Consider the following 26,817-nt stretch of genomic DNA (forward strand, 5'->3'; position numbering starts at 1 on the left):
AGGAGGCAGGACTGTAAATTGGACCCATTTGCAGGTCGGCCTCGCTCAGTCGCTCAGTGGACCTGGACACATAAACACACTCTCTGTCTCTTTCTGTGGACTAATAAGAGCGTTTTTTGGAATCACAACTCGTTTCTCTGTGGATGTACTCACTCTGAAGGATTGTAACGAGAGGAATACTCAAGGTAAATTGAAGTCGTAAAGTTGGGTGGGATTTTTATATTGGGATTTTTCGTTAAAAGTGTACATGTTAGACGTATAATACACATATTATGGGAATTTGAGTGTGCTCGCTGTCCCACCCGTTGCGCGCCATATGGTGGGCCACCATGCCCACCGCTGGAGGTGAGGCGCACCCGGCTGGAGAGAAGCTCCGCGCAGCTGGAGGGATCACCTCCAAAGTCCTGGAAGTCATCCACTAGTGGGATTTTTGTTTTTCCTCCACTTTGGAATTCCACTCCTGCTTGTTTTGTTTCCTGTGGAATGCGTGGAATTAATTAAAAAAGAATACGCATCATTACAAGAAGAATGGACTGTGGAGAAAGGGATTGCACTTTTTTTTTTTTCCAGAAGTTTGGAGTTCGTTTTTGGGAAAATGGAGAAAGTTTGAATGGAAAACGAACGCAAGCAGCGAGCAGACTTTGCGCACTTTTACACATTGGGGGAACGCTGCAAAAACAAGCAAACTGCTTTTTTTTTTTTTCCAATCTGGCCGTGAAAATAAGCGAAAATATATTCGTGCGCGTGGAAACACACGTCAATGAGTAAAATGCAATGGAAGATAATTAAATACAATTATGATTATTTTAAAAAAGCATTATTTCAAGATAAAAAAAAACAACATAAAAGGCCATTTATTTACAAGAATGCTAATACCTTGCAGAATGTACTATCAGAAAATGACTGAACCCCAATGAAGCAATCCCAACCACAAAAAACGTTTTCCTGTAAACTTATCTAAAATGTCAACAAGTACAAAAAAGGCAGACAAAATTATAAATTATCATAAACTGGTGAAACACACGTAATCATTGAGGTATTATCAGAAGAGGTAAAAGGAAAGGTAAAGAGGTAAAAACAACGTTTTTGGCTGAGAAAGGCGAAAAGGAAAAAAGACGAAAAAAGTGGGCTTTCAAGATGTGGACTGTGTCGCTCTCTAGCGGCTATTTTGTGAATGACAACATTTAACATTTGAAACGACTTTGGATGCAAAGGGACTAATTGATTCAAAGAAAATATCAAAAACATGAGTTACAATTATGTACTGTACATATAAGAAAATAAGAGGTCATAGGTCGTGAAAATACTCTTAATGTACTTAAATTAAAGTATTGATGCTTTTATCAAATAATACTCTGGTACTTATTGAACTTGCAAATATACAATTTTCGAACCTTACCTTGTGTCATTTTTTTTCCACGTTGCGTCATCTACCAGAGATACATTAAAAAATCACGTGCCTGTTTTGAAAAACTAAGCAGTAGATAGTACAATTCGCGCGTTTTTAAATGAAGTGGTACAATTTAAAAACTCGGGTTTTGTAGAGATGAAAAATGAAAAATCAACCCAAGAAATCATCTGAACCATTGAGGACAATGAACATGTTTTAATTTCAGAATGGTGATGATTTAAATTTTCCATTGTCTCTCTCAAATTCAAAATGTGTTGTTGCACACAAACCAGAGATGAAGATACCCAAACCAATAGTCGCAATATTCTAAACAATCAGGTGGGTGTGGGTCTTACAAAACCATCCAAAAGTACCATGAATCCAAAGTTAGCAAATTTCTGAGGGGCTTCTATTCTGTCTTTATCTGTTGGTTGTCAAAGAATTGTCCGAAAGCAGTGACTCTCAAAGGATAACACGAGCGTTACACTGGCTCTATCTAGCGGTTGGGTAAAGAATTACGTAATTAGTCCAGTTCAATACAGTCACATTTGATCTTCCACAACTTCAATTTTCAAATACTTAAATAATCATTCAAAATGTAGTAAAGTGTAGCATTTGATATTTTTAAGCAGTATTAATGTTTCAGACTCATTGCTTTAAATAATTGTCTTATAACTATGCTGTTTTGTTTTTAAAGTATCAATTTTATATCTGCAGTTTGCATTGGTAGTGTGGTGAAAATCAAGAACTTTTACTAGTCTTACTTTTAAAAGTATCTTTAAGGTTGCTTTAGAAGTTGTTGGACCTTGCAGCAGAATGTTTTACCACCAAAACAGACAATTATGATACACAGGGTGAATTGTATGATAATTTCCCTGTCTCTCCAGGTGAGAACGTCCATAAAAATGGATGGTTCAAGAACATTCCATGTGTTCTTTGGGTCCATCTTGGCGCTGGTCGTCACAGGTATGTCCCAGTTTGCTTCCACAATTCAACCTTTTAGTGCTTAGTCCACTCCAAAGTAAAGCAACAATTTAATTTGACAGTCAAGTGTGGACTGCCGCCAACCATTGTGTCCGATGAGACGGAGTTTATCCTAAGGCCGGATTCTGTATTCAACGTCAGCTGCACCGGTACCGGAAACGTGGCCTGGGCCGAGCCTCTACCCCAAAATACGTTCGTCTTCCCCGGCTACATGACGTCCACACTGTTCATCTACAACGCCACTGTGGCTAACACTGGCTACTACGTTTGTGTGGACGAAGATTTGGCGGCAAACCCAGCGGCAGGTGATCAGGAAGTGGAACACGAAGCAGAGATTTACGTTTTTGTTCCAGGTACATTTTCTATTTTTCCTTGTTATTATTATTTTTTAATCACTGTATATATATTTATATACAGTATATTTACTTTTAGGTCAATATTAGGAATATACATAGGCACTCTGGTAGGGATACATTGATATGAATAAGACTTAATTGGTTGTGCGAAAAATGTAATTCAAAAAAAGTTTTGTTATTTTTGGTCCTGCTATTGTTAATATCGCAATACTATACAAGGGAGTTATTTAATTTTGTATTTTTTTTTAATTATTTTTTGTTAACAAACACCGAAAAGTACAAATGTTCATCTGAAAATAGAAATTACGATATGTCAGTGCATTTAAAACAAAATTAAAAATGTTTTTCATGTCTCACTTTTGGGCATGTATAGAACATTTTAAGTACCTCATGTATTGCTTTATGGATTACTCTGTTTTATGTTTTTAGATTATATGTAGATTTATGATTATTTTTGTTGTTTTAAAGATACATTAATATTTCAGATTTAATTTTTAAATTATAACCCTAACCCTTGTAAACATCGACGAGACATCACAAAGTTTTTACCTTTTTCACTAAGAAATCTTAAAGATTGAAGCATTATTAACTTTTAAATGATTGTGCTTGTGTATGTAATGAAAGGAGATGTCACAATTAATTATCCCTGTTTTGCATCCCCAAGATCCCAAGGTTCCTTTTGTCCCGGAGACCCCTGACAATCTGGTTGTCCCCATGAACGCTATGGGAGTGTCCATCTCCTGTCGTGTGTCCGACCCCCACTCCCATGTCACCCTACGAAGTGTCCCCAGCGGAGAGAAGATGTTTGCGTTCTACGACACCAAGTTGGGTTTCTTTGGAAGCCTCTCCCCGGGCCAGTACCAGTGTGAGACCACCGTTGAGGGCCTGGTGTTCACCAGTGCGATCTACACTGTCAAAAGCAATGGTATGTGGGTATCAAAGATTTGAGGGATTATCTTCACTAAGGAAAATGTATGAATTGAATGAGGAAATTTGGTCAATTGCATATCCCTAAAGAAGATCCTATGCATAAATGACACGTGAAATCGGATTTTAATCATTACAATTGGATCACAGAATTACAAAGAGTATTTCTGCACCTCATAGCAAATTGTTTAAATAAGTTACAGGGTAGTACATTTTATACTCACTTAATCAATATGACAAGCATAGAAACTAGTGTTCAGAACATTTAGAGATTCACCTAAGGGGGAAAATATGTGAAATTGGATTTAAATGGTTACTCTGAATAAAATCTTGACTGAAACTGAGCAACATAACACAGCTGGTATTGTTCCAATAAGACACTATGACGCTATGATAAAAGCTAGGTTTAAACATGAGTCATTTTTCATATTGACGTCATCAGTGTACATCCAAGGACACTGCCTAAAATGAAAAAAAGAACATGCGCAATAATACACTTAACTGCAAACACTCGCCCAATGTACTGTATTTAAAATGAGAGCAGTGCCGGTTGATCTCACTGCATGAGAGCCATTATATTAGGTCATTATCTCAAAGGGGGAAATGACCTAACGGGCCTGTTTTTAGTCAGTCAGTGCATCTGTGTGCACGTGTCAGCGCCTGATGATAAATGAGTTTATGTGATCAAGTGGTTAGATGATGCTTTAACGCTGCCGTCTTGTGGCTCTTCCAGTCGAGGCAGTGGTAGAGGACTTTGACGTGGAAGTAAAAGTCAGTACAGAGGCTGTGAAGGTGGGGCAGCCCCTCAACATCACCTGCGTGGCCCCAGCTGGCACCTTCTTTGAGCAAGCATGGCTTCACCGCAAAACACAGGCAAGAAACATTTTATTTTTTTGCTCCAAAACCTTCAGGCTTTGGTTCTTGTCCTTCTTGTGCTCTATTTCCCTTTAAAACCGCCGGTCAGGCCTGCGTGTTGTTGTCCTCCCCAGGAGCGCAGAGTCTCAAATTAGCCGAACGTTGGTTTTGGCAATCCTTTTAGCGGCCTCAAAGCAAAAGCCTTAGGAAAAACAAAGGCCGACTGATGGACGGTTCTCGGGTGTTTACGATGAAGACGTCAGCCCTGTCTATTCATGCGCAGCAGTCGCGGGAAAGTCCAAGTGCGGGACAAATGGCCCGCGAGAAGGAAGAAGTTCAAGGCATTGTAAATCCTTTGACCCCCTCCACTCGCTCACTTGCCTTCAGACTTGGAGGGCAGATCTTGTCTTGCACATGGCGACGAGGCTTGGTGTTATCCTTGCGCAGACCTAGTTTAATCTCAACAACACATTGTAGGATCATGAGCTTGGGGCTTCCCCTGAGCGCTTTTCCAGTGAATTGGACTCTTTTGACTTCAGGTTTTGGACTCCGTCGTGATTCATCTCTCATTCGTCTATCAAGTGTTTTAACCATTAAGCACTACTGCTGTAAGTTTCAGTCCTCGGAATAATTCCTAATGTTCCCTGTTTCTGTTCTTGCAGGCTGTCAATGCAGTTCAAACGAAACAGAAATTTCCTGACAAGGTCTTTTACACGCTTGTTATCCAACAAGCCAGCCTTGATGATGCCGGCACGTACGAGTGCTTCGTTTCCCACCAAGTCAGTGGAAAGGTTCGAGTGAGCACTGCGACTGTCACTGTCTTCGGTAAGACCCTGCTCGGCGAGTTGTTGTGTGGAAGTGGTTTTCTTCGGGGAAACTGTGGAGGTTTACCTCTGCTTTCAACATCAAACTCGTTGTATTTGCGATGGCTTCAGCAGATGTGTGCCAGACCCTCTCCTCCACCACACTTCCTGCGCAGCCACCTCTGAATTCTCTCCTTTTAAAACCGCTTTCCCCACTCTATGCAGAGGAGAGTTCCTTCGTTGCCCTGGATCACAGCGGAATCTTAGATACCGAGTTTGTTAGCCTTCTGGAAGAGACACAGTTCACCATCCTCATCGACGCATCCCCCTCTCCCAAAGTGACCTGGCAGCGAGACGGCAAAGATATTCCTGAAAGTTACTATATTAATGCCAAATCGAGCCACCTCCAAGGCAACAGGTAAGAAAAAACATTGTTGTAGTGTTGGGTGTAAACCTGGAACAAGTTAGCTTGGTCTCAAGTAAAATGTGCCAGTATGTCTCTGGCAAATTGCTGCCCAAAAAGGCTCTTCATAGATATGTCATAATATACAGTATCTCCAAACAAGCACTAAGGAGTTCTGCGTCAGACTATCTTGGATTCATATGCCATGATCCCAGAGGTTTTGTGCTTCTTTGGCTCCAGCCAAGCACTTAACCACCTGCAGAATTACATTGTTGATTTTACATGTTTTTTTTTCATGCAGATCAAATAAACCACCTGAGCTTTAAGAGCTCTGGCTGGTGCGTGTTGTAATTTTTGGACAGAGCCAAGATTTTCTTTTTTTTCTTGACAGCACATCTGTTTTTAGGCTTTACACAGATCTGAAATAACCACCACCTGGATCTACTGTAAATATAAAGATCACAAAATTTTTGAATTTAATCACATGAAGACCCAGAGACAAGCATTTCCTTTTCATGCTGTTGTACATCCAGGTAATATGTTTTCAGGGCATTGTCATGATATTGCTGACAACAGAATATGTTAATTGTTATTGTTGCAGGTACCAGAGCATTCTGACATTTCGGCAGCCTCTAGAAAAAGACAGTGGAATGTATACCATCACGGCTGTGAGCGGCTCTCGCAGGGCCCAGTTCTCATTCATGCTCAAAGTCAAAGGTAAGACCCTTGATCTTAACCATCAACCAAGAATTAAAACATTAACAACAAAATATTATATTATGCTCGATAATATAACCTGTAACCACTATTTTTACCCTTCAGCTTCAACTGCTTTGATCTTCCCACCATCCTCTGGCCCAGTGCTTCTGCCACAGAAGGAGGAGATGGTGGTGGCCCTTCATACTCCCTTCACACTGACATGCCGTGGCGAAGCACGGCTGGCCTGGGAGATGCCGCTCGATGTGCCAGAGCAGACGCGGGAGGACAACAGCGGTGTATTCGTCACCACCATCACAGTGGACAAAGCCACAGCCATGCACACTGGCTTTTATACATGCTTTTTTAGCCAAAATGCCACAGACGAAATGCCGGAGAGCAGCATCTACATTTATGTGCCAGGTCCATACAGCTTTTCATCAGCATTTTATATATACAGTGGGGCAAATAAGTATTTAGTCAACCACTAATTGTGCAAGTTCTCCCACTTGAAAATATTAGAGAGGCCTGTAATTGTCAACATGGGTAAACCTCAACCATGAGAGACAGAATGTGGAAAAAAAAAAGAAAATTATATTGTTTGATTTTTAAAGAATCTATTTGCAAATCATGGTGGAAAATAAGTATTTGGTCAATACCAATAGTTAATCTCAATACTTTGTTATGTACCCTTTGTTGGCAATAACGGAGGCCAAATGTTTTCTGTAACTCTTCACAAGCTTTTCACACACTGTTGCTGGTATTTTGGCCCATTCCTCCATGCAGATCTCCTCTAGAGTGGTGATGTTTTGGGGCTGTCGTTGGGCAACATGGACTTTATACTCCCTCCTCACCCCGTGGCGTCAAAATTATACCAAGAACGGGGAGCAAAAATCCCAGAACCACACGGGGGGACCTAGAGAATGACCTACAGAGAGCTGGGAACACAGTAACAAAGGCTACTATCAGTAACACAATGCGCCGCCAGGGACTCAAATCCTGCACTGCCAGACGTGTCCCCCTGCTGAAGCCAGTACACATCCAGGTCCGTCTGTGGTTCGCCACAGAGCATTTGGATGATCCAGAAGAGGACTGGGAGAATGTGTTATGGTCAGAGGAAACCAAAATAGAACTTTTTGGTAGAAACACAGGTTCTCGTGTTTGGAGGAAAAAGAATACTGAATTGCAACCTAAGAACACCATACCCACTGTGAAGCATGGGGGTGGAAACATAATGCTTTGGGGCTGTTTTTCTGCAAAGGGACCAGGACAACTGATCTGTTTAAAGGAAAGAATGAATGGGGCCACGTATCGAGAGATTTTGAGTGAAAATCTCCTTCCATCAGCAAGGGCATTGAAGATGAGACGTGGCTGGGTCTTTCAGCATGACAATGATCCCAAACACACAGCCAGGGCAATAAAGGAGTGGCTTCGTAAGAAGCATTTGAAGGTCCTGGAGTGGCCTAGCCAGTCTCCAGATCTCAACCCCATAGAAAATCTGTGGAGGGAGTTAAAAGTCCGTGTTGCCCAACGACAGCTCCAAAACATCTCTGTTCTAGAGGAGATCTGCATGGAGGAATGGGCCAAAATACCAGCAACAGTGTGTGAAAAGCTTGTGGAGAGATACAGAAAACGTTTGGCCTCAGTTATTGCCAACAAAGGGTACATAACAAAGTATTGAGATGAACTTTTGGTATTGACCAAATACTTATTTTCCACCATGATTTGCAAATAAATTCTTTAAAAATCAAACAATGTGATTTTCTGTTTTTTTTTCCACTTTCTGTCTCTCATGGTTGAGGTTTACCCATGTTGACAATAACAGGCATCTCTAATATTCTCAAGTGGGAGAATTTGCACACTTAGTGGTTGACTAAATACTTATTTGCCCCATTATTATATATATATATATATATATATATATATATATATATATATATATATATATATATATATATATACCTTACCAGTCTGAGTAACCCTAATCTTTTGTTCAGATCCCGATGTTCCTTTTGTACCATCGCCGGTGCCCTTTGGGAATCACGTCCTTTCTGACCATGAGGAAATGGAGATTCAGTGTCGCGTGTCAGATCCCAAAGCTAATGTGACCCTGCTTAACGTGGACACGAGGCAGCCTGTTCCAAGTGTCTATGATAGCAAGAGAGGTGCCTTGGGGGTGTTCACTGCTGGAACCTATATCTGCAAGGCTGTCATAAATGGAGAAGTCCACTACAGCGAGCAGTATATTGTCCATGGTTGGACTGGTATGTGTCCGTGAGGTTTGAGGAGCAAATAACCCATTTAGCTGAAGCTAAATTTTACAAATCTTATATGTCAGGTGGTGGTGCGCTGCACGTCGAGCTGACTGCCAAACGGACCGCACTCCTGGTCGGAGACCCCTTAACAGTCACCTGTTTGGCTCGTGGGTCGGAAATCTTGGAGGACCACTGGAAATACCCCGGGAAAGTGGTGAGCGGTGCAAAGTTGAGGTCACGGCATCAAATGTTGTGGCAGATCTGATGTGCGTAATTTGCTCTCGGCAGGCTAACCGTGCCACGAAAACAGTCCATGAGAATAAGCGGGATCAAGAGATTCTTTATACTCTGACCATCTCACAAGCCTCTGCTAAAGACAGCGGCATCTACGCCTGCTCCATCACTGATATCATGAGTAATGAGAGCCAGACTAAACAACTAGCCATCACAGTTTATGGTATTAAAACATTTAGAGATACACTTCCACAAGGTATTGTTTGACACTTGTAAAAACAGCTCATTAACTTCTGCTCTCTGCTATTGAACAGAACATGAGTTTCTGTTCCTTCAGCCAGAATTTGGCAGCCAGGAATCAGCCGAGCTGGATGAAGTCCGTGAATTCAGGGCTGAGATTGAGTCGTTCCCTAATGTTCGAGTCACCTGGTTTAAGGACGGTGTCCCATTGAGCGACGTAACTGCAGAGATTTCAACCAGTCTGCGTCGGATCAGCGAGACTAGGTGAGATGCTCCTTCAAAATCCACTAATTTAAAAGACTGATGTTCAAAAGAAACATTTCCACATTGTGGGCTGAACTTATGCCTTAGAGTTAACCTCAGCATATGGTTTTGTTTTTCCATGTAGGTACTCTGGTGTTCTCACACTAATACGTGCAAAAGAGGAGGACAGTGGGAACTACACCATGAGGGTGGAGAATGGAAACCAAACTCACAGTGTCAGCTTTAACCTTAAAGTCAAAGGTCAGTGAAAGGAATGCTCAGAACCCTCTTAGTGTGATTTTAATGTTATCACCTTCCTGCTCTAGCAGGCTTTTAGCTGCGTTATCTCACATACTTCTGTGGCCGTGTGACTCTTCCAGTCCCTGCAGTCATTGTGGACCTGATGGACATCCACCACGGGTCAGCCACAGGCCAGTCTGTGGTCTGTATCGCCGGGGGGCAGCCCACTCCGGAAGTAGAGTGGTTCATCTGTAAAAATATTAAACAGTAAGCGCCTATCACTCTGGAATTCAACCTGGAAGACTTTCAGGGTATTTCACCATGTTGTCCCTTGGTTCAGCTGTGCCAACGACTCGTCGTACTGGGTACCGATCTCCGCCAACTCCACAGATGTTGAGGTGGAGTCACACTTGGATGAGGACAACAACCTGGAGAGCCAAGTCCTGTTTGGCCATCTGGAGAACACGTTATCAGTTCGCTGCTTGGCCCACAACGAAATGTCCTCTGTCAGCCGGGAAGTTAAGCTTGTGGCCAACGGTAAGAGCAAACACCATTTCAACATCCCTTTGACTTCTGATGTTGTCTAGTCCCTTATACCTCTCGTGTGATAGGGCTAGTAATTTCTACCCACGTGGTCCTTCCAGAAGTAGCTGGACAACCCATCATCAGCTTTACTCAGTAAATTAATCACGTTCCTAAAATGCCTTTTGGCCCAAGGAATACAAACAGCCATTAAGTGCCTCTGAAGTTCTGACATACATTTCTCATTTTTCATCTCATTGAAATAATCATACATGTCAATAGAAAATGCCCTTTACCCTAACCCGTCTTCCTGAACAGGCCCTCACCGGGAGCTGACTGTAGCTGCCGCCGTGCTGGTGCTGCTGGTCATTGTCATCATCTCACTCATTGTCTTGGTTGTTATCTGGAAACAGGTACTAGATTCATTCATTCATTCACATGGTTTCACCCATACATCCACTAGTTTTCAGCGATCTCCATCAAATTCCAAAGCCCGCGATAGTCTAACAAGCGGGACTGCGTTTATAGAAACCTCGCTACGAGATCCGCTGGAGGGTGATTGAGTCTGTGAGCCCTGATGGCCACGAGTACATCTATGTCGACCCCATGCAGCTGCCCTACGATTCAAGATGGGAGTTTCCACGCGACAGGCTTGTGCTGGGTGAGTCAAGCGGATGGGGGATATGACAAAATTTGTTGGACAATTTGCCATTACACCAACTAGCAAATGATGTAAAGAAAATTGGTCAGCCAATTCTCCAGGAAGACGCTACTAGACTTCCGTGTGTATGTGGAAATTCTAGTCAGTTTCTCTAGAATATCCAAATCTGAGTGCACATTCCCGTGAGCCAGAACAGAAAAGGCCTTTTTTTAATTTTTTTTTTTTGATGTGCGTCAAGGAATGTTGTCCCCATACTGTAACTGTAGCCTTATGCTCAGTCATCCCGGATAAGCAATGATAAAGCAGAGAAATTTAGTCTTTGAATGCATATTCTAACTTGATAGTTGATCTTGTGACTTGTTCCCCAGGTCGCATCCTAGGTTCCGGAGCCTTCGGGAAGGTTGTAGAGGGTACAGCTTACGGACTCAGCCGCTCGCAACCTGTCATGAAAGTGGCGGTTAAAATGTTAAAGCGTGAGTCAAATTTGATTCTACCTACGTAAAAACCAAGAACCTAATCTGCTCCATTCTAAGAAGTAAAATAAGTTTTTCAGGGTGCGATAAAGTTTCTTTCTTGTAGCCACAGCCCGATCAAGCGAGAAGCAAGCACTGATGTCAGAACTAAAGATCATGACTCACCTCGGTCCTCATCTCAACATTGTTAATCTCCTGGGAGCATGCACCAAATCAGGTAAGAACCCCCAAATTAGGTTTTAAATGAAACAGTTTAGTGGCTTGATTTGAGTGAAATCTTAACAGGAAAATGGGAAATTTGATGCCTGCCATCTTGACCGTTCCTGTTGCTGATAAGATTAGTCCACAGTCTGACTAACATTTTATCTACCAATTCCTTTCCAGGCCCTATCTACATTATCACTGAATACTGTTTCTACGGTGATCTGGTCAACTATCTGCACAAAAATAGAGAGAACTTCCTAAGCCTGAGTCCGGAGAAACAGAAGAAAGATTTGGACATCTTTGGAATCAACCCAGCAGACGAGAGCAGCAGGAGGTACTGCATAGTCAGGTTACTCGGGTGTAATTTGTTTATCAGAAGTGAGTCAGATTTTCGAAAAACCACGTAACATTGATTTGTTCCATTTCCTTATAGACACAAGCATACACACATTCCCTCAAGCACTGATCAGTAATTCTATCTCCATTCTCCCCCGTGGTTTCAGGAGATTGTCTGGCGTCTTCACAAAATCAAATTGCAGACCTGAGGCGGTCTCAGCTTTCACACTAACTTCATTGCGACAGAGCAACAGTATAGCTGTCAATCGTAACGTGGCCAGTCGGCAACCATTTCACCCGTCTGAGGGTTGCCTGTGTTGATGGATGACTCACAGTCACCGCTCCTTGCAGTGACCGCAGCGCCTTCTAAATGTGGCGCCCGCGTTAGCCTCGATTGCGTCCTCCGTTAAATTTGAGCCACAGGCACATGCCGACATCAAGGAATGGTTTGCGCGCCAGAGAGAGAGGGAGACACGTGAATACCACGCACAAGTGTAAAGGGAACAACAAAACCATTGAATAAACTACATGAAGACAGAGCAGCTGGTTAAGTGAGTGAAAGGTTAAGTGGCTCAAAATCTGGAATATTATATTGGAAACAGTAACATTAGTACTGGTCAAAATAGACTTTAATACTAAAGGTCAGATAACAAAAAAGAGGTATTTCTTACAGGGAATCCATGCACAGTCTCTTTTTAGCATTTGCAAATTACTGTAGTAGCATATTTGTTGCTTTTTTCCCCCTTGTCATTTACAGAAAAACTGGGAAAAACAACAACTTGTGACTCACTATTTACAACTAGGTCAAAGTCTAGGTCCCTGTCATTTGCAAATAATGGATTAATGATATTTGGGCCATGTTGTGTTCATAGGATTGTAACCCTTTGATAAAACAAGGAAACCCTGTATATTTAGACAGAATTTAAAGTGCATATGACAGGATAAAAAAAAGTCCTAAATAGCATTATTAATTGAATTAGAGTCATATTTTGAGACGATTCGACTATATACAACAATTTGGCAAAGCGCAGATGACGAGAAATTAGTCTTTTAATCTGCCGTTTAGCCACGCCTACCATTATAGGGCTCTAGCTTCCCCAACAGGAGGATGACGTCGGCAGGGTCATGGTTTCATCTGATTCAGAATTCAGCCCATTGAGGGGGAATTATTCAGAACGAGGAAAATGCGACGAAAAAAGACGCAAAATGTCATTGTTTCAATCGCTCTACTCCAATATTTTATACAGGATAGTCTTTTAATAGACGAATTTTTCCCCAATAGCTAAATAAATGGTATGGTCATGACAAATAACAGTCTTGTGCTAAATGGAATATGAAATAATAAAAGTGCAAGTACGACATGGCAAAATTACTTCATAATGGTCAAAACTGTCGACCTTTTCTGTCGCATCTCACGAACGATGTTTTATGCCGCCGTAGTTAGTCCGGCTTTTATCATTTCCCTGCCCCGGCTTCGGAGAATGTAAACAAACCAAGAGGCGTGAGAGCTAGCCGACATGCTGATTCGAACTGAGTGATGTTTCAAAGTCTTATTTTCGCTTTTCGAAGCGAAAAATTACACAAAACTAGCCCGGACCATGTCACACGACGGCGGGGTTGTCGTTTGTCTTCGCCGGGCGGGTTGCCGATCGGTGTCAAGCAAGTTACAGCTCGTCGTACTCGTTCCCCTTCTGCGGACACGGCAGCCGGGGAAGCAGCTGGACAAACCAACCAGCCGACGTCGGAGGAGTGCATAGCTGCCACATGATCAACACGAATATGGCGTAAAATAATGTTTTACTACACCGTGTAGACGTAAACAGTGAGAGGATGGTGTGCAGTTGTTGTGCAGCTAACATGGCAGGATGTGTCTGAGGAGAACTTTCCTACATGTCGGACCGTGATCAAACGCAAGTAAATATTCCTTTATTTAAAGAAAGTTTGTAGTGTGTACTTTGTAATCGCTGTATTCGCAGCCATTTTTAAAACAAATCAATTTCTGACAGGGTTGAAAATTTGACAGAACACCGGGCACACAAAGAGGGCAAAAAGCCAAGTATAAAGGGGGGTAACACTGGTCGTGGGCCGAGTGGCAAAAATACAAGCAACCTCCGTATATGTACATGTGCCATGATCCCAGTATTTGACATAATACAAAACACATGTTTACTCACTTCCTCGTAAATCCAATGGTCCCACAGTAGTAGGGCTTGTTTCAGCCAATATCCACGGTGAACCGGAACCTTTTGAAACCCAAAAAGGCTCACACACCTCTCCCTGGTGCAGCAACAATTTTCTGCAGCCGTTTGGCTGGCGTGATGCGAAAAATAAACGAATTAATCCGCAAAATCAGCTGAATCCGCAGTCCATCTGCATGCTATAAAGCAATGCTGTACAGTGAGATGCTGACCCGGGTGACGTCACATTCGTCCTAAACCCGAGACTGAAGCCAGAAGTCACTCATTTTAATGGGGTGGGATTCAAAAATTGAATATATAAAATATTCGCTTCCACACACATCCAAGCAGTCCATTTCATTCAGGAGCATAAAACACAGCGTGAAATATGAAATAAATAGGCTTTTTGGTGTCATATGCACTTTAACTATAAACTGTATTCTTGCCCTGTGATTGACCTGTCCAGTTCAGGATGTAATCTGCCTTTAACGTCAATTCAGTTGAGCTAGTCTCCATCTTCCTGCAACCCTATTTATGATAAAGTGAATGAATGAATGGAATTTAAAACATAAATACAGATAAATGCAGTTCCTTGTGACGTCCGGGTATACACAATTTGAGTTCAATGTCTGAGGTTGGAAATTCCCAAGCCACTTTCTGGAATGCAGCAATAGATTATGGTCAACGCAGGCTGGTAAACTTGGGGTTGACACTTTGGTCTGTTGCCTTCACCCGTAGCTATGTGATCCTGTCCTTTGAGAGCAAAGGCGACTACATGGACATGAAACAGGCGGACACGACTCAGCAATACGTGCCCATGTTGGAGATGCCGAACACTTCTAAATATTCTGACATCCAGCGCTCGGAATACGACCACCCGCCCTCCCAGAAAGGTTTGAGTGGTGAGTTCATCTCTTTGTGTAGTTCATTTTTGTCCTGAGTCTTCTGTTGTCAGTCCACGTTTGCTTGGTTTGCTGGTCCAGGGGTACACCCTTGTCGGAATTTAGGATGGGTAAAGCCCTGTAATTACATGGAGGAGAGAGGATAATTGCAGCACTTGCGTATTATTGCCCACTTTCTCCCTGCCATTAACCAAAGCCAGTGAGGGACAGCCAGTGCTATATTTACAACAAGTACTTTTTTTGTCTTCCTGTCTCAACCAGAAACGGAAGGGGACAACCTATTGTCAGAGGACATGGACGAGGGTCTAAGCACAACAGACCTGCTAAGCTTCACCTACCAGGTGGCTAAGGGCATGGAATTCCTGGCTTCCAAAAACGTGAGTGTGCACTTTAGTTCATCACAGTTGGAAACACACAAAACTGCATGGTAATAAGAAATACTTTAAAAGACAAAGATGATTGCCAAGCAGATTAAATGGCCATTGTCTGATAAGAGTTCACAACTCTCTCAAAAGCAATGTTGAAAACTGAATATAGTACCAGTACAGTCAGTCTAGAATTACCAAGCCAGTCTCCAAGCTTCATAGTTATTATCCCTAAAAAAAAATAAGTGGTCACATCCATCCATCCCACTGGCATGTTTACACAAGGATAATGCTGTGTGAAGCAATATGTATTATCATTAAACATAAGCATGGTTTTAATGCAGAAATAGAAGTCTTGGGAAGCTAAGGAACGAGGAAAAGACCGCTAATTTGGTTGTTCTTTTTCACAGTGCGTGCACCGCGACCTCGCCGCCAGGAACGTTCTCCTGTCTCAAGGCAAGATTGTGAAGATCTGCGACTTTGGGCTGGCCAGAGACATCATGCATGACAACAACTACGTGTCCAAAGGCAGCGTAAGGCTGATTTCAGCGATTTTAGCTTGTCTTTTCTGAAGGTCTTCGATCGTAAGATGTGTCTTTCTCTTTCAGACCTTCTTGCCTGTCAAGTGGATGGCGCCGGAGAGCATCTTTGATAACATGTACACCACCCTGAGTGACGTCTGGTCTTATGGGATCCTCCTGTGGGAGATATTCTCCTTAGGTAAGCAACAGAAAGAAATGAATCCATCTGTGGCTACAATCAGATCCTCAGATTTTCTGATGAATTTTTCCTTTACGTAAAGGTGGGACCCCGTATCCTGGCATGGTGGTGGACTCCAGCTTCTACAACAAGATCAAGAGCGGCTACAGGATGTCCAAGCCAGAGCACGCACCTACTGATGTGTAAATAAAGAACACAAAACTTTCAGTTTGGAACCTTGACTATCAAAGCTTAAATTACTAGCTCACCTGACACTTAACCTATTTATTTACTTTTTGTAGCTACGAGCTGATGATGAAGTGTTGGAACAGCGAGCCGGAAAAGAGGCCTTCCTTCTTATGTCTGAGTGACACGGTCTCATCTCTGCTGCCTTCCAGTTACAAGAGAGTGAGTTTGCAATTTTTAGGCCTCCAATGACGCTTGTTGTTCCATCTGCTTTTAACCGAGCTCCTTTTATTTTTGACCTTGTGTTTTGAACTGCGCATTCTTCTCATGCCATCTTTTCCTTGTGCCTTTGTTTTCAAGGTATGTTGCTAAGCAGTGAGTCTAGGGGTACATGATCAACACAATAACAACATTGTAAAAACAAAGTTTACAGTTCATGTAAAGACGTCGTCAAAACAATTCCAAAAGGCTAATGCACCTTTTAAGGGCATTTAAATTGGCGCTTCTTATGGAGCCAAGGCTATAACAGAGAGACTGCTGCATCTTTCTGCGTTGTTGCGTTCTTAAAAAGGTTGCACTTTCCTTAGAAGTAGGCTTGCCACCCGTCCCTTGAAATACGGAATAGTTCCGTAATTGGGAATTAAAAGTTGCGTTCCGTATAGAACCAATACGGAACGCTGTTTATTCCGTATTTCACAATTGTCCAATGGGGCGACCCCGCACGACCCGCGGCTCCGGCGTCGGGGAGGTGTTGGGCGGCGGTGCGCCAAGCCTATGCACGTCTGTCACACACAAACACACACCTGCGCTCATGAGTGAACACTGAGCCAACAATAATGAACAAAAACGGCAGGAGATATTAAAGACAGCAAGATAGTTATCTGCCTGCCCGCTGCTGTCTGCCCTGCACTGTGCTCCACTTCGGGGTTTGTTGCCTAGTTACCTCGCTCGCTCTGCTCAATGCACCGCCCCGCGGGTTTTCAAAACAAAGATGTCTCCAAAAGCAGACGCTCAGGAGTCGGGACTCCCCACCTCATCCTCAAAAGAGGAAACGTCCCCAAAAAATGGAGTGGCTCGACAGAGTCACTGATGATGATTATAAAGCGAACTGCAAGGTAGGCAGGAAATGTTTTGTAGTGTCTCACGGAGGTGTAAAAGAGCATGCTGCAAGGGACCTCCACAAACGGAGTATAAGATCCCAGAAGAGCCTTCGTCAGAATTCTTTGTACCTGAAACATCCCCTGAGCTTGATTTGGTATGTTATTATGCTCTTGTATATGGATAAAATATAGGCTATATTTATATTTACCTTCATACATTTTGCATTGATAGGAGTATAGCTAGGCTATTTCAGTTGCTACTACGGTTGATTATTTTCAGGAATGTTGATTTTTTTTTTTTTTTTTCTTTTTCTTTTAAGATGCATTTATTATCAATCAATATGGAATGGATTTATGTACCCATAAAGAACATCTTATTTTGTTATGCTAACTAATGCTCATCATTTGGAATTACTGTATTCCTAATAGATTAACAGCAAATTAGCACTGAATAAATAGTCCTACTGCGAATAAATATTATCTATTGATTGATTAATTGTGATACCAAAATTAAAGCAATAATTTGACATCATCGCACGCCTACCTTCTAAATTACTGCAGCTGAGGTGACACAGGTATACCACACAGTAAAACGTGGCCAGAGCTACAATAGAATCAGAAGATTCTTATGTGATTCCAAAATGACTTTGGGGAGAACAAAGCAAGAGACAAGTCCTGGGTTCAAAGGCAGTGGGTGATGTGCTCAAGATCTTAACGTCACCCATCCCATTCTCCATACAGACAGGTGCCTCGAATAAATTGAGCAGGAAGATGTTTCCCCTTGCTGTCCAGTACTTCAGTCCAGAGTCTGGGGTCACCAACAAAATGCTGGACTTCATAGAGAATGCAGACGAGTCAGCTGCTGGAATTGTGGCTCTCCTGCAACATTCCCTTCAGAAATTTGGCTTGTCAATGGATCACGAGACCGGATTCAGTGCCAACAACACATAAGTTAATTACGATAGCCATAACTTCGTTTTCACTAACCTGTAGAAAAAAACAAAACAGTCTGCTGCAAGGAAATTGCCATGCCCACATAGTGCACAATACAGTTTTCGCATCTAAAAATAAATACATTTCTATGCGCTTTAGGAGTTTTGGGGATGCCCCTTTTTTTCGCCCGTAAGGCTTTGGGCGCGACGGGGGCGTCCCTTATTTCTATTTCTGAAAGGTGGCAACCCTACTTAGAAGACAAATTAGTAATGTTGCTATTTGCTAGTGTGCAATGTATAGTCTGACATCTGACTGCAACCTTAGCAATATTTGACCCTCATATATCCTAACAGAAATAATATATTGCGATATTCGGTCCTGCTTTTTGTGAAAACGCCCCCTAAATCGTCTCCAAAAATACCACTTTGCTTGTGTAATAGTCGCTTCCATTTCCTTAACAGACATGTGATTACAGTCATATAGCACCAGTTGGTGGGCCTTACTTTGGTTGCCCCCCTCTCCCATCCTTGCCACAACCACCCAAACCCTTAATTACCTCATTAAAGTCCACACCACACATGTTACATCAAAACGGCCTACTTCACAGATTTTTAACAGATGAGAGGGGTAGGGTGGGCGGCTGTGGTGGGGAAACCCTTGTTTTCCCACCTCGATTCACAGTTGAGAAGGCGCCATCTAGCTGTGATCATGTCTTCCTGCAACCAAGTGTAGAATAGATAATAAATTAGAGAAAAAAGTACCTGCAAAATTGGTCTTTCTGTAGTTGTCGCTTATGAAATATAACACACTTTTCCTATCTGATCGTAGCATTACGAGAGGGTCAACCATGATTTCCTGAAGAGCGACCACCCTGCCGTGACGCGGGTTTGCATGGAGAGCGATGACGCCTACATCGGCATTGCTTACAAGAACCAAGGCAAGCTGAAGGACCGGGAGAGTGGCTTCGACGAGCAGCGACTTAGCTCTGATAGTGGCTACATCATCCCCCTTCCTGACCTGGACCCAATGTCTGACGATGAATACGGAAAGAGGAATAGGCACAGGTACTGCAATGCACGATTTTGGATCAGGGAACTGGGTTAGGTTGTAAGAGGTTTATTAAACTGAGGTGATAGGGTTCAGAGTTTAGGTTTATGGTTATGAACAGAGTACTTATATAGCACATTTATTTACATTGGTACAATGTCCAAAGCACTTTACATTAGCACAGATTTACACTTTCACACACACATTCACACACCAATGGTGCTGCTTCCAAGCAAGGCGCTGCCAACCCATTGGGGGCAAATATATATATATATATATATATCAGGGGCCGCGTTAATCGAATATTTTCTGTCGTTGACCGATTTTTTAAAACGGTGACGGAAAAAACTGAAGTCCATCCGTCATTTTGACCGGTTGCAATTCACACCCCAGACCACAGGGTGGCGAGTGAGCATATTAATTAGCTATTGTCTCTCTTGATGCATGACGTCGTTGGCCTTACTCTGAAAAATGTCAAGGCAACTGAGTGTCCGAAGTTTCTTCAAAAAGCCCCAAAACGACGATGGTGTTGATAAAAGAGGTGAAAAAACAGGGACTGCACAAGCGGGCACGCAATTCAAGTCCATGCGCACCAGGAGGAAAGTGTGAGACTACGTTCAGGCCACAGCAGGTGAACTGTTAATTTCATTGTTCCATATGCTACATATGGTAGGCTACCTAACTACTGGGGCCACAGTCAGCTGTTTTTGTCACTGCGGAGAAAAAGTTACATATTCATCTGCTTGATGTGTGATGGCACGGTGTGGATTCTTTGTTAATCTTGTTCGGACAGAATATTAATTTAAAATGAATGAAAACTAAATACTATTGAATATGTTGACGCGGTATGCAATGTTAAGAGTCTTGTTAGCTGTAGGCGCACTATCCTAGACCCCTCACTATCCACTCGCGGGGGCCTGCGCTTCTCAGTGACGTTCCTTATTCTCGCTACATGATTATACAACTTTAACATTTGTTAATAATACGCTCTGTGTGTAGTATCATCCATCGCTTTTCCTTTTTAAATGGGCACTTATAAGCGAACGCAAGAAGTAACAACGGGAACATTTTTAAACAGGCATTTCACGGGAGAGCATTTCGACTCTTCGGCCAATCATATAGCGAGAGCGAGTGGATAGTGAGGGGACCGCGCGCGGCTCTTAAGTGTCTCTGTCACGTGACTGTCGTAGCCGGTAACGCGCTCGGCCAAATGGACACACAAGTACGGAAGGTGAATTATGCCAAACAAAGGGTCACCACAATGTCATTATCATTATTTTAAAAATTTAAGTGACGGGTAAAAATGGATTATGACCAGATTTTTATGACCCTGTCAGTCAAAATGACAGACAACGAAAAAGTCTAGCGCAACCTCTGATATATATATATATATATATACCAGAAAAAAAGCCTTCGGGCACAATTCTCTCTCTGTAAAGGCCAGTAAAATCTGGAACAGTTTAACACTCGCCATCAGGCAATGTCCCACAATACGAACTTTCAAAACTCAGCTCAAGCAGTGGTTGAAAGCAAATCAGTCTTGCAATCACTGACTTTTAAGTTCTTAGTAACGTATTGTATTGTGTTGTTTTATTGTAATCTTTTGTTATTTCTTTTCTTTTTGTATCTTTGTGTCACCTGTTTAGGGACTACAGATGTAAATTAGCATATTCTTGCTACAATCTGGCATATTTACATCTTTTTAGATGTTCATCAATGTGCACTGTCCCTATTAAATAAATAAATAAATAAAAATAAATAAATAAATCAATAATTACACAATAATCATGGGTGCTTAAGCCCATAAAATCAGTCGCACCCAAGCGCCAGCAGAGGGCGACAAAACTCCAAAAAACACAAGTAACAAGTGGACATTGCACTGCGCTGTCATTTTAATCTGTTTGAGCGGGGCATGTGCGTTAATTGCGTCAAATATTTTAACGTGATTAATTAAAAAAATTTATTACTGCCCGTTAACGTGATAATTTTGACAGCCCCAATATATATATATATATATATATATATATATATATATATATATATATATATATATATATATATATATATGTATATATGTGTATATATATATGTATATATATATTTTTTTTTTAACTTGTCGTCTCGCCCACCCGGGCGGTATGGTCTCTCCTTTCAAGCTCGGGTCCTCTACCAGAGACCTGGGCGCTTGAGGGCCCTGCGCAGGATCTTAACTGTCCCTAGGATTGCGCTCTTCTGAATGGAGACGTCGGACGTTGTTCCTGGTATCTGTTGGAGCCATGCACTCAGCTTGGGGGTTACTGCCCCTAGTGTCCCGATCACTACTGGCACCACTCTTGCCTTCACTCCCCACATTTTCCCCAACTCTTCCTTCAACCCTTGATATTTCTCCAGCTTTTCATGTTCTTTTTTCCTGATGTTGCTATCGCTCGGGATTGCTACATCTATCACTACTGCTGTCTTCTGATGTTTATCCACCACCACTATGTCAGGCTGGTTGCCCATCACCAGTTTGTCTGTCTGGATCTGGAAGTCCCACAGGATCTTGGCTCCGTTGTTCTCGACCACCTTTGAGAGGTTGACTGTCTCCCCCGAAAGAACAGTGATGGCTAAATGAAGCTTGTTTAAGCAATGGAGCTTTGCAGCCAATTGGTTCAAGGCTTCATGGTGATTCATTTGGTCTTATGACAGTCTTATGATGCCACTGTCAAATAAAGTGTTAGCGGTTAGTATCTTTTGGTGTAAATATCCCACAATACAGTGAGGACAGCTGTGGCATATAATCCGGTGCGGTTTATCTATGAACAAATGCTTTCGTGTCAAATTTGGTGGGTGGCGGCCAGTGTTGTTAATAACGGCGTTACAATATAACGGCGTTACTAACGGCGTTATTTTTTTCAGTAATGAGTAATCTAATTAATTACTTTTCTCATCTTGGCAACGCCGTTACCGTTACTGAGGCGGGAAAGGCGTGAGTTACTATGCGTTACTAAGTTGGTTGAATAAAAAAAAGTCAGAAAAACGGACTCACGAGGACGAGAGCAGAGCAGGAGTGGGGAAGACGCCGTTGCAACCGCGATGCTAGGTGGCTCCAATAATACCTGACTGCAGCCATAGCCGACAAACTACACCCACATGACACGGTAGATATCATATTATAGAACTAGATGCAAATGACAGACACTGCTGCATTGCCAACATGTTTTAAGGACTACATGCGTTTGTAAACAGCCACCATCTTAAAGCAGTAGACCTCTCAGGAAGGCCCTGATGTAGAGATCCTTCCTAGCGAACCTAAGTAATTTTTTTTTAAATCCAAAATGCTCCTAAATCGGCAAAATCTTAACTTAAATCTATCTTTAAATGATGAAACAGTTTTAAAACTTACACATGTTTAAAGTAGACAGAAGGGAACTAATGCAATAACGGGAGAAATTTTAACAACTTTAACGATTGATTCACAACTTTAAATGACTTCCACACATAGCAAAGGTTACTAGCTAGTTATCGCAATACCCTTTTGTCTAGTTAAGTTGAGGGTAAAGAATTGGGCTAGGGCCAATTGTCCCCCAAACCCTTTAAGCTTCACATTGTGTGACCTGTTTTTTTTTTTTTTTTTTTTTTGAGAAAAAAAAAAAATATCACTAGTTACTTTGCCAAGTAACTAATTACTCTTACATTCAGGTAACTGAGTTACTAACGCAATTACTTTTTGGGAGAAGTAATTTGTAACTGTAATTAATTACTTTTTTAAAGTAAAATTAACAACACTGCATGGCACTAAATGCGTTAGTAGACAGCCGCCATCTTAAAGCAGTAGACTTTTTAGGACGGCTCTGTTGTAGAGAAACTTCCTAGCGAACCTAAGTAACTTTTTATCTAAAATACTTCTAAATCGGCAAAATCTTGACTTGAATCTATCTTTAAATGATGAAACAGTTTTAAAACTTTCATATGTCGAAAGTAGAGAGAAGGGAACAAATGCAATAATGGGAGCAATTTTAACAACTTTTAACAGTTGATTCAGGGTAAAGGGTAAATTAGGGTAAAGAATTGGGCTCGGGCCAATTGTACCAAAAACCTTCACAAAAAACTTAACATAGTGTGGCCAATTTTTTTTTTTTTTTTTTTTTTTTTTTTTTTTTTTGAGGGAAAAAAAAAAAAGTAATTATCACCAATTACTTTGCCAAGTAACTAATTACTCTTACATTCAGGTAATTGAGTTACTAACGCAATTACTTTTTGGGAGAAGTAATTTGTAACTATAATTAATTACTTTTTTTCAGTAAGATTAACAACACTGGTGGCGGCTTATAGTCAGCTGCGCATTAGAGTGCGAAAATTATGGTAATCAGATTTTATTTTTTAAAATGACAGATTTTTCACATAATTAGCAATGTTGGAATTTTTTATTTACTTAATGGTGTTTTAGGTGAATCTTAACTGTGTGATTACTGAACTAAAAGTACAACTTTCAAATTTCTCCATCATCTTGCAATGCACTTTGGGACTTGTAGGACCTGTAAACAATAAAGTGAAACCCCTGACACATAAAACAAAATAATGCATATTTTAATATTAAAAGGTTCAATTAAGCCATGTAGTTTTGACCAAAAGTACATCTTAAAATTCAAATGGATTGATGTCAATGGCGGTGAATGCGTTTTAATGACTAAACATGACAAAACTCTAGTGCATACTTTTAAATAGAAATTCTGACATTTCTATTACAGTTCGCAAACATCTGAGGAAAGCGCAATTGAGACGGGCTCCAGCAGCTCCACATTCCCCAAGCGTGAGGGTGAAACCCTGGAGGACATCACGCTTCTAGATGAAATGTGTCTGGACTGTAGCGACCTTGGGGAGGACAGCTTCCTGTGACATCACAATTGAAAAGAGTGGAGGGGGATGAGATGGACTATAAAGAAGCAACTGTCTAGCCAAATATTCCAGCTGTTTCGCCTCCCCCCGCAAAGGACAAACCACTCAAACTTTACCTCTCTTCGGACACTGCCCCCTGTTGGGCTGGAGGAGCGAGTATTGAGGAAAATAACTTTTTCAACTGAAAAGCTTGATTGATTGGGCATTCATTTGATTTCAAGAAGGGAAGGATGAGCAGCTTTAAACCAACCGCCCCTCAGCACATGGCAAACCACTATGTCACCCGATCCAGTCCAAGTTTGCCCCCTCCCCAAATCCATCTACATACTGTAGGACCTGATGCTGGCACAATCAGTCTCAATACGAGAGCACAAAAATCTGTGCGTTACTATAACGTGACCACATGAGGGCTGAATATGCGTTTATTTTTTTAGATCGCCATTATGTACACATGTATTATTTGTGAATATCGAATAGATGGTTTGTGTGAATGGATTGGACTATGTGGAACAAAGCAACAAATTTGAACTGTCAAAGGAGAAGGATTGTAATGTAAATAGTACCAGAGTTTTTTTTTTTTTTTTTTTTTAATAAAGAGACTAAATGTAAATCATATTTTAACGCAAGCACATATTAAGCTTTCTGGAGAGCATTTATCCAAATAAATATAGTGAACCCCAATCTTCACAGTTCAGCTAAATACAGCACAGTTGAATTTTTTTTGAGTAGTGAATGCATTCCTTAACAGAACCCCCTGCCTCGACAAAGCATTAGACAGATATTAGTTGAGCGCATGTAATCGTCTTAAACATTCCAGCTGCTACCAAAAAAAAAAAGCACCAAATAATCCAAATGTGTTCATTTGTCATTGCATGTTGTAAGCCCCCAGCTGCACCACTGCCTGTTTTCTGTCAACTGTAATGTCATTGGAAATCAAATGTTGCACTTTCTATTGTTTTATGTTGTTGTTTTTCTAACCAACTCCCCTGCCCTCCCCCAAAAAGCTAATGGTACGCTGTCTGTGTCATAATTATAAAAGCTAATCACCAAAATTTGATGGTTTACTACTTGTATTGTTGTACATTCAGATGATTTACAGTATATATTGCAATAAATGATTTATAATGTGGAAGAAAATGGTGTCTGGGCTGTAAACATTGTACATATATTAAATCAAAATGAGCCATAAAAAACTATATACTAGTATATATGATAGTAAGTTATAATATAATATATAATATTATAATTATTACTATTATCATACTATTATTGTAAAATAAAGAAAAACATTAATTGTCGGTTAATGTGTTAATGACGCCGTCAAAGCTAACCGCCTAACCGCTGTCAATTTTTAAACACGCGATTAATTAAGGCCCTGCCCACCCCCCGTAGTTTGGACTTCAAGACAAGGCATGCACTCATGTAGCTGCCAGAGTTAGGCCAGATAGTTTTTTAGTCTAAATTTTTTAATTTAATGACCAAAATGGGGCACATCAAGGTGGTGTGACGAGTGTGAACCCGTCTGGCAACTTGGCGCGATCCATTATGGTGGTTTTCGAGTACGTTTGGATGAAAATACAACGATGATCCACCTACCGCCATGCGCAGCTCTCGGGCTGCCCGACACGCACTATATGCAGGCAAAAGCACACGAAAAACGGGGTGAAATCCCCATGTCAGGCAAAGTGTAACTTTGGCTTTTTAGCCCAAAATGTGGCACTCTAAGGTGGATTGTAGCATTTACTGTCATTTATTGAGCTGCAATGCACAGATAACCTGTAAATGAACATATGGGTTGAGAGAATGTAAACGTTTTCGAGCACCACGAGAACTTCCGGGATGGAGGCTCCAGGCCGTTCTCGTATCCGCCCGAACTCACAATTTTAGGCCACTAGGACTGTGAGGATCAGGGTAAAATCCACGTTCTCAGGCAAAACTTAATTTTAGTGTTTTAACCCAAAATTTGGCACTCTGAGGAAGATTCTTAAATGCATGGATGATGGATAAATGCTTTGGAAGACAAGCATTTTGATGAGTTCAATAATTTTAGCTAGTTTTGCACATGAGTTTTTTCTTTTTAATTTTATTTCATAAATAATATTAAACCAATGACAATAAATAATATATTTCATTAAAGGCTACATGTATATTGAAATGTAAAGTAAATAAAATAAAGTTATATAAAATAAAATCCAAGGATTAAAGATTATTCCCAAAAAATAAAATGGATATCCACACAGGACCCAGACATTTTTTTTTTTTTTAAGTTATTTGGGAAGAACGGATCTTTAATCCATTTGTACAAGTGTAAAGTTGCCCAGCTCTTGTTTCTAATAAGGCTGAAATTTGAATTATGTATGGCTTAACTCCTGTGTTGATAAGTGTATTTAAAACTAAAATACCGTATATAATCATTTTTGCATTAAAAAAAATGCAACAAAAAACAAAATGTGATTAATTGCGAGCGAACTATGGATTGCATGAGATTAATCTTTTAATCGCTTGAGATTAATCTTTTAATCGCTTGACGGCACTAGTATTAAAATTTAATAAAATAATGGAACAGGCGAAAAAATATGTCTAAATTAACTAGAAACTAACTGAAAAAAATCTTATTAAACGAGATTAATTTTTTTATTTGCTTGACAGCTTTGATGATATAAATACTTGCAAATTCTCAGGCATATACATGTTACCACTAGTGAGGC

The 26,817-nt window shown here is 41.2% G+C and overlaps 1 protein-coding gene across 1 annotated transcript; it reads left to right on the forward strand.

The window, feature by feature from the left end:
- On the forward strand, positions 1–25,246 carry pdgfra (platelet-derived growth factor receptor, alpha polypeptide). Its single transcript, XM_057841899.1, has 29 exons — positions 1–185; positions 2,278–2,356; positions 2,437–2,727; positions 3,395–3,655; positions 4,391–4,530; positions 5,175–5,337; positions 5,541–5,733; positions 6,320–6,435; positions 6,541–6,837; positions 8,412–8,678; positions 8,753–8,883; positions 8,958–9,126; positions 9,218–9,407; positions 9,532–9,647; positions 9,767–9,893; positions 9,967–10,163; positions 10,467–10,561; positions 10,677–10,809; positions 11,178–11,282; positions 11,389–11,499; positions 11,667–11,820; positions 14,738–14,901; positions 15,163–15,278; positions 15,677–15,799; positions 15,875–15,986; positions 16,069–16,168; positions 16,268–16,373; positions 19,013–19,248; positions 23,962–25,246. The coding sequence occupies exons 2-29, from the start codon at positions 2,296–2,298 to the stop codon at positions 24,107–24,109; spliced, it is 4,422 nt and encodes a 1,473-aa protein (XP_057697882.1). The 5' UTR covers positions 1–185; positions 2,278–2,295; the 3' UTR covers positions 24,110–25,246.
- Positions 25,247–26,817: the final 1,571 nt, after the last annotated feature.

Source organism: Corythoichthys intestinalis, chromosome 7, assembly GCF_030265065.1.
Source record: "Corythoichthys intestinalis isolate RoL2023-P3 chromosome 7, ASM3026506v1, whole genome shotgun sequence".
Classification (NCBI taxonomy): Eukaryota; Metazoa; Chordata; class Actinopteri; order Syngnathiformes; family Syngnathidae; genus Corythoichthys; species Corythoichthys intestinalis.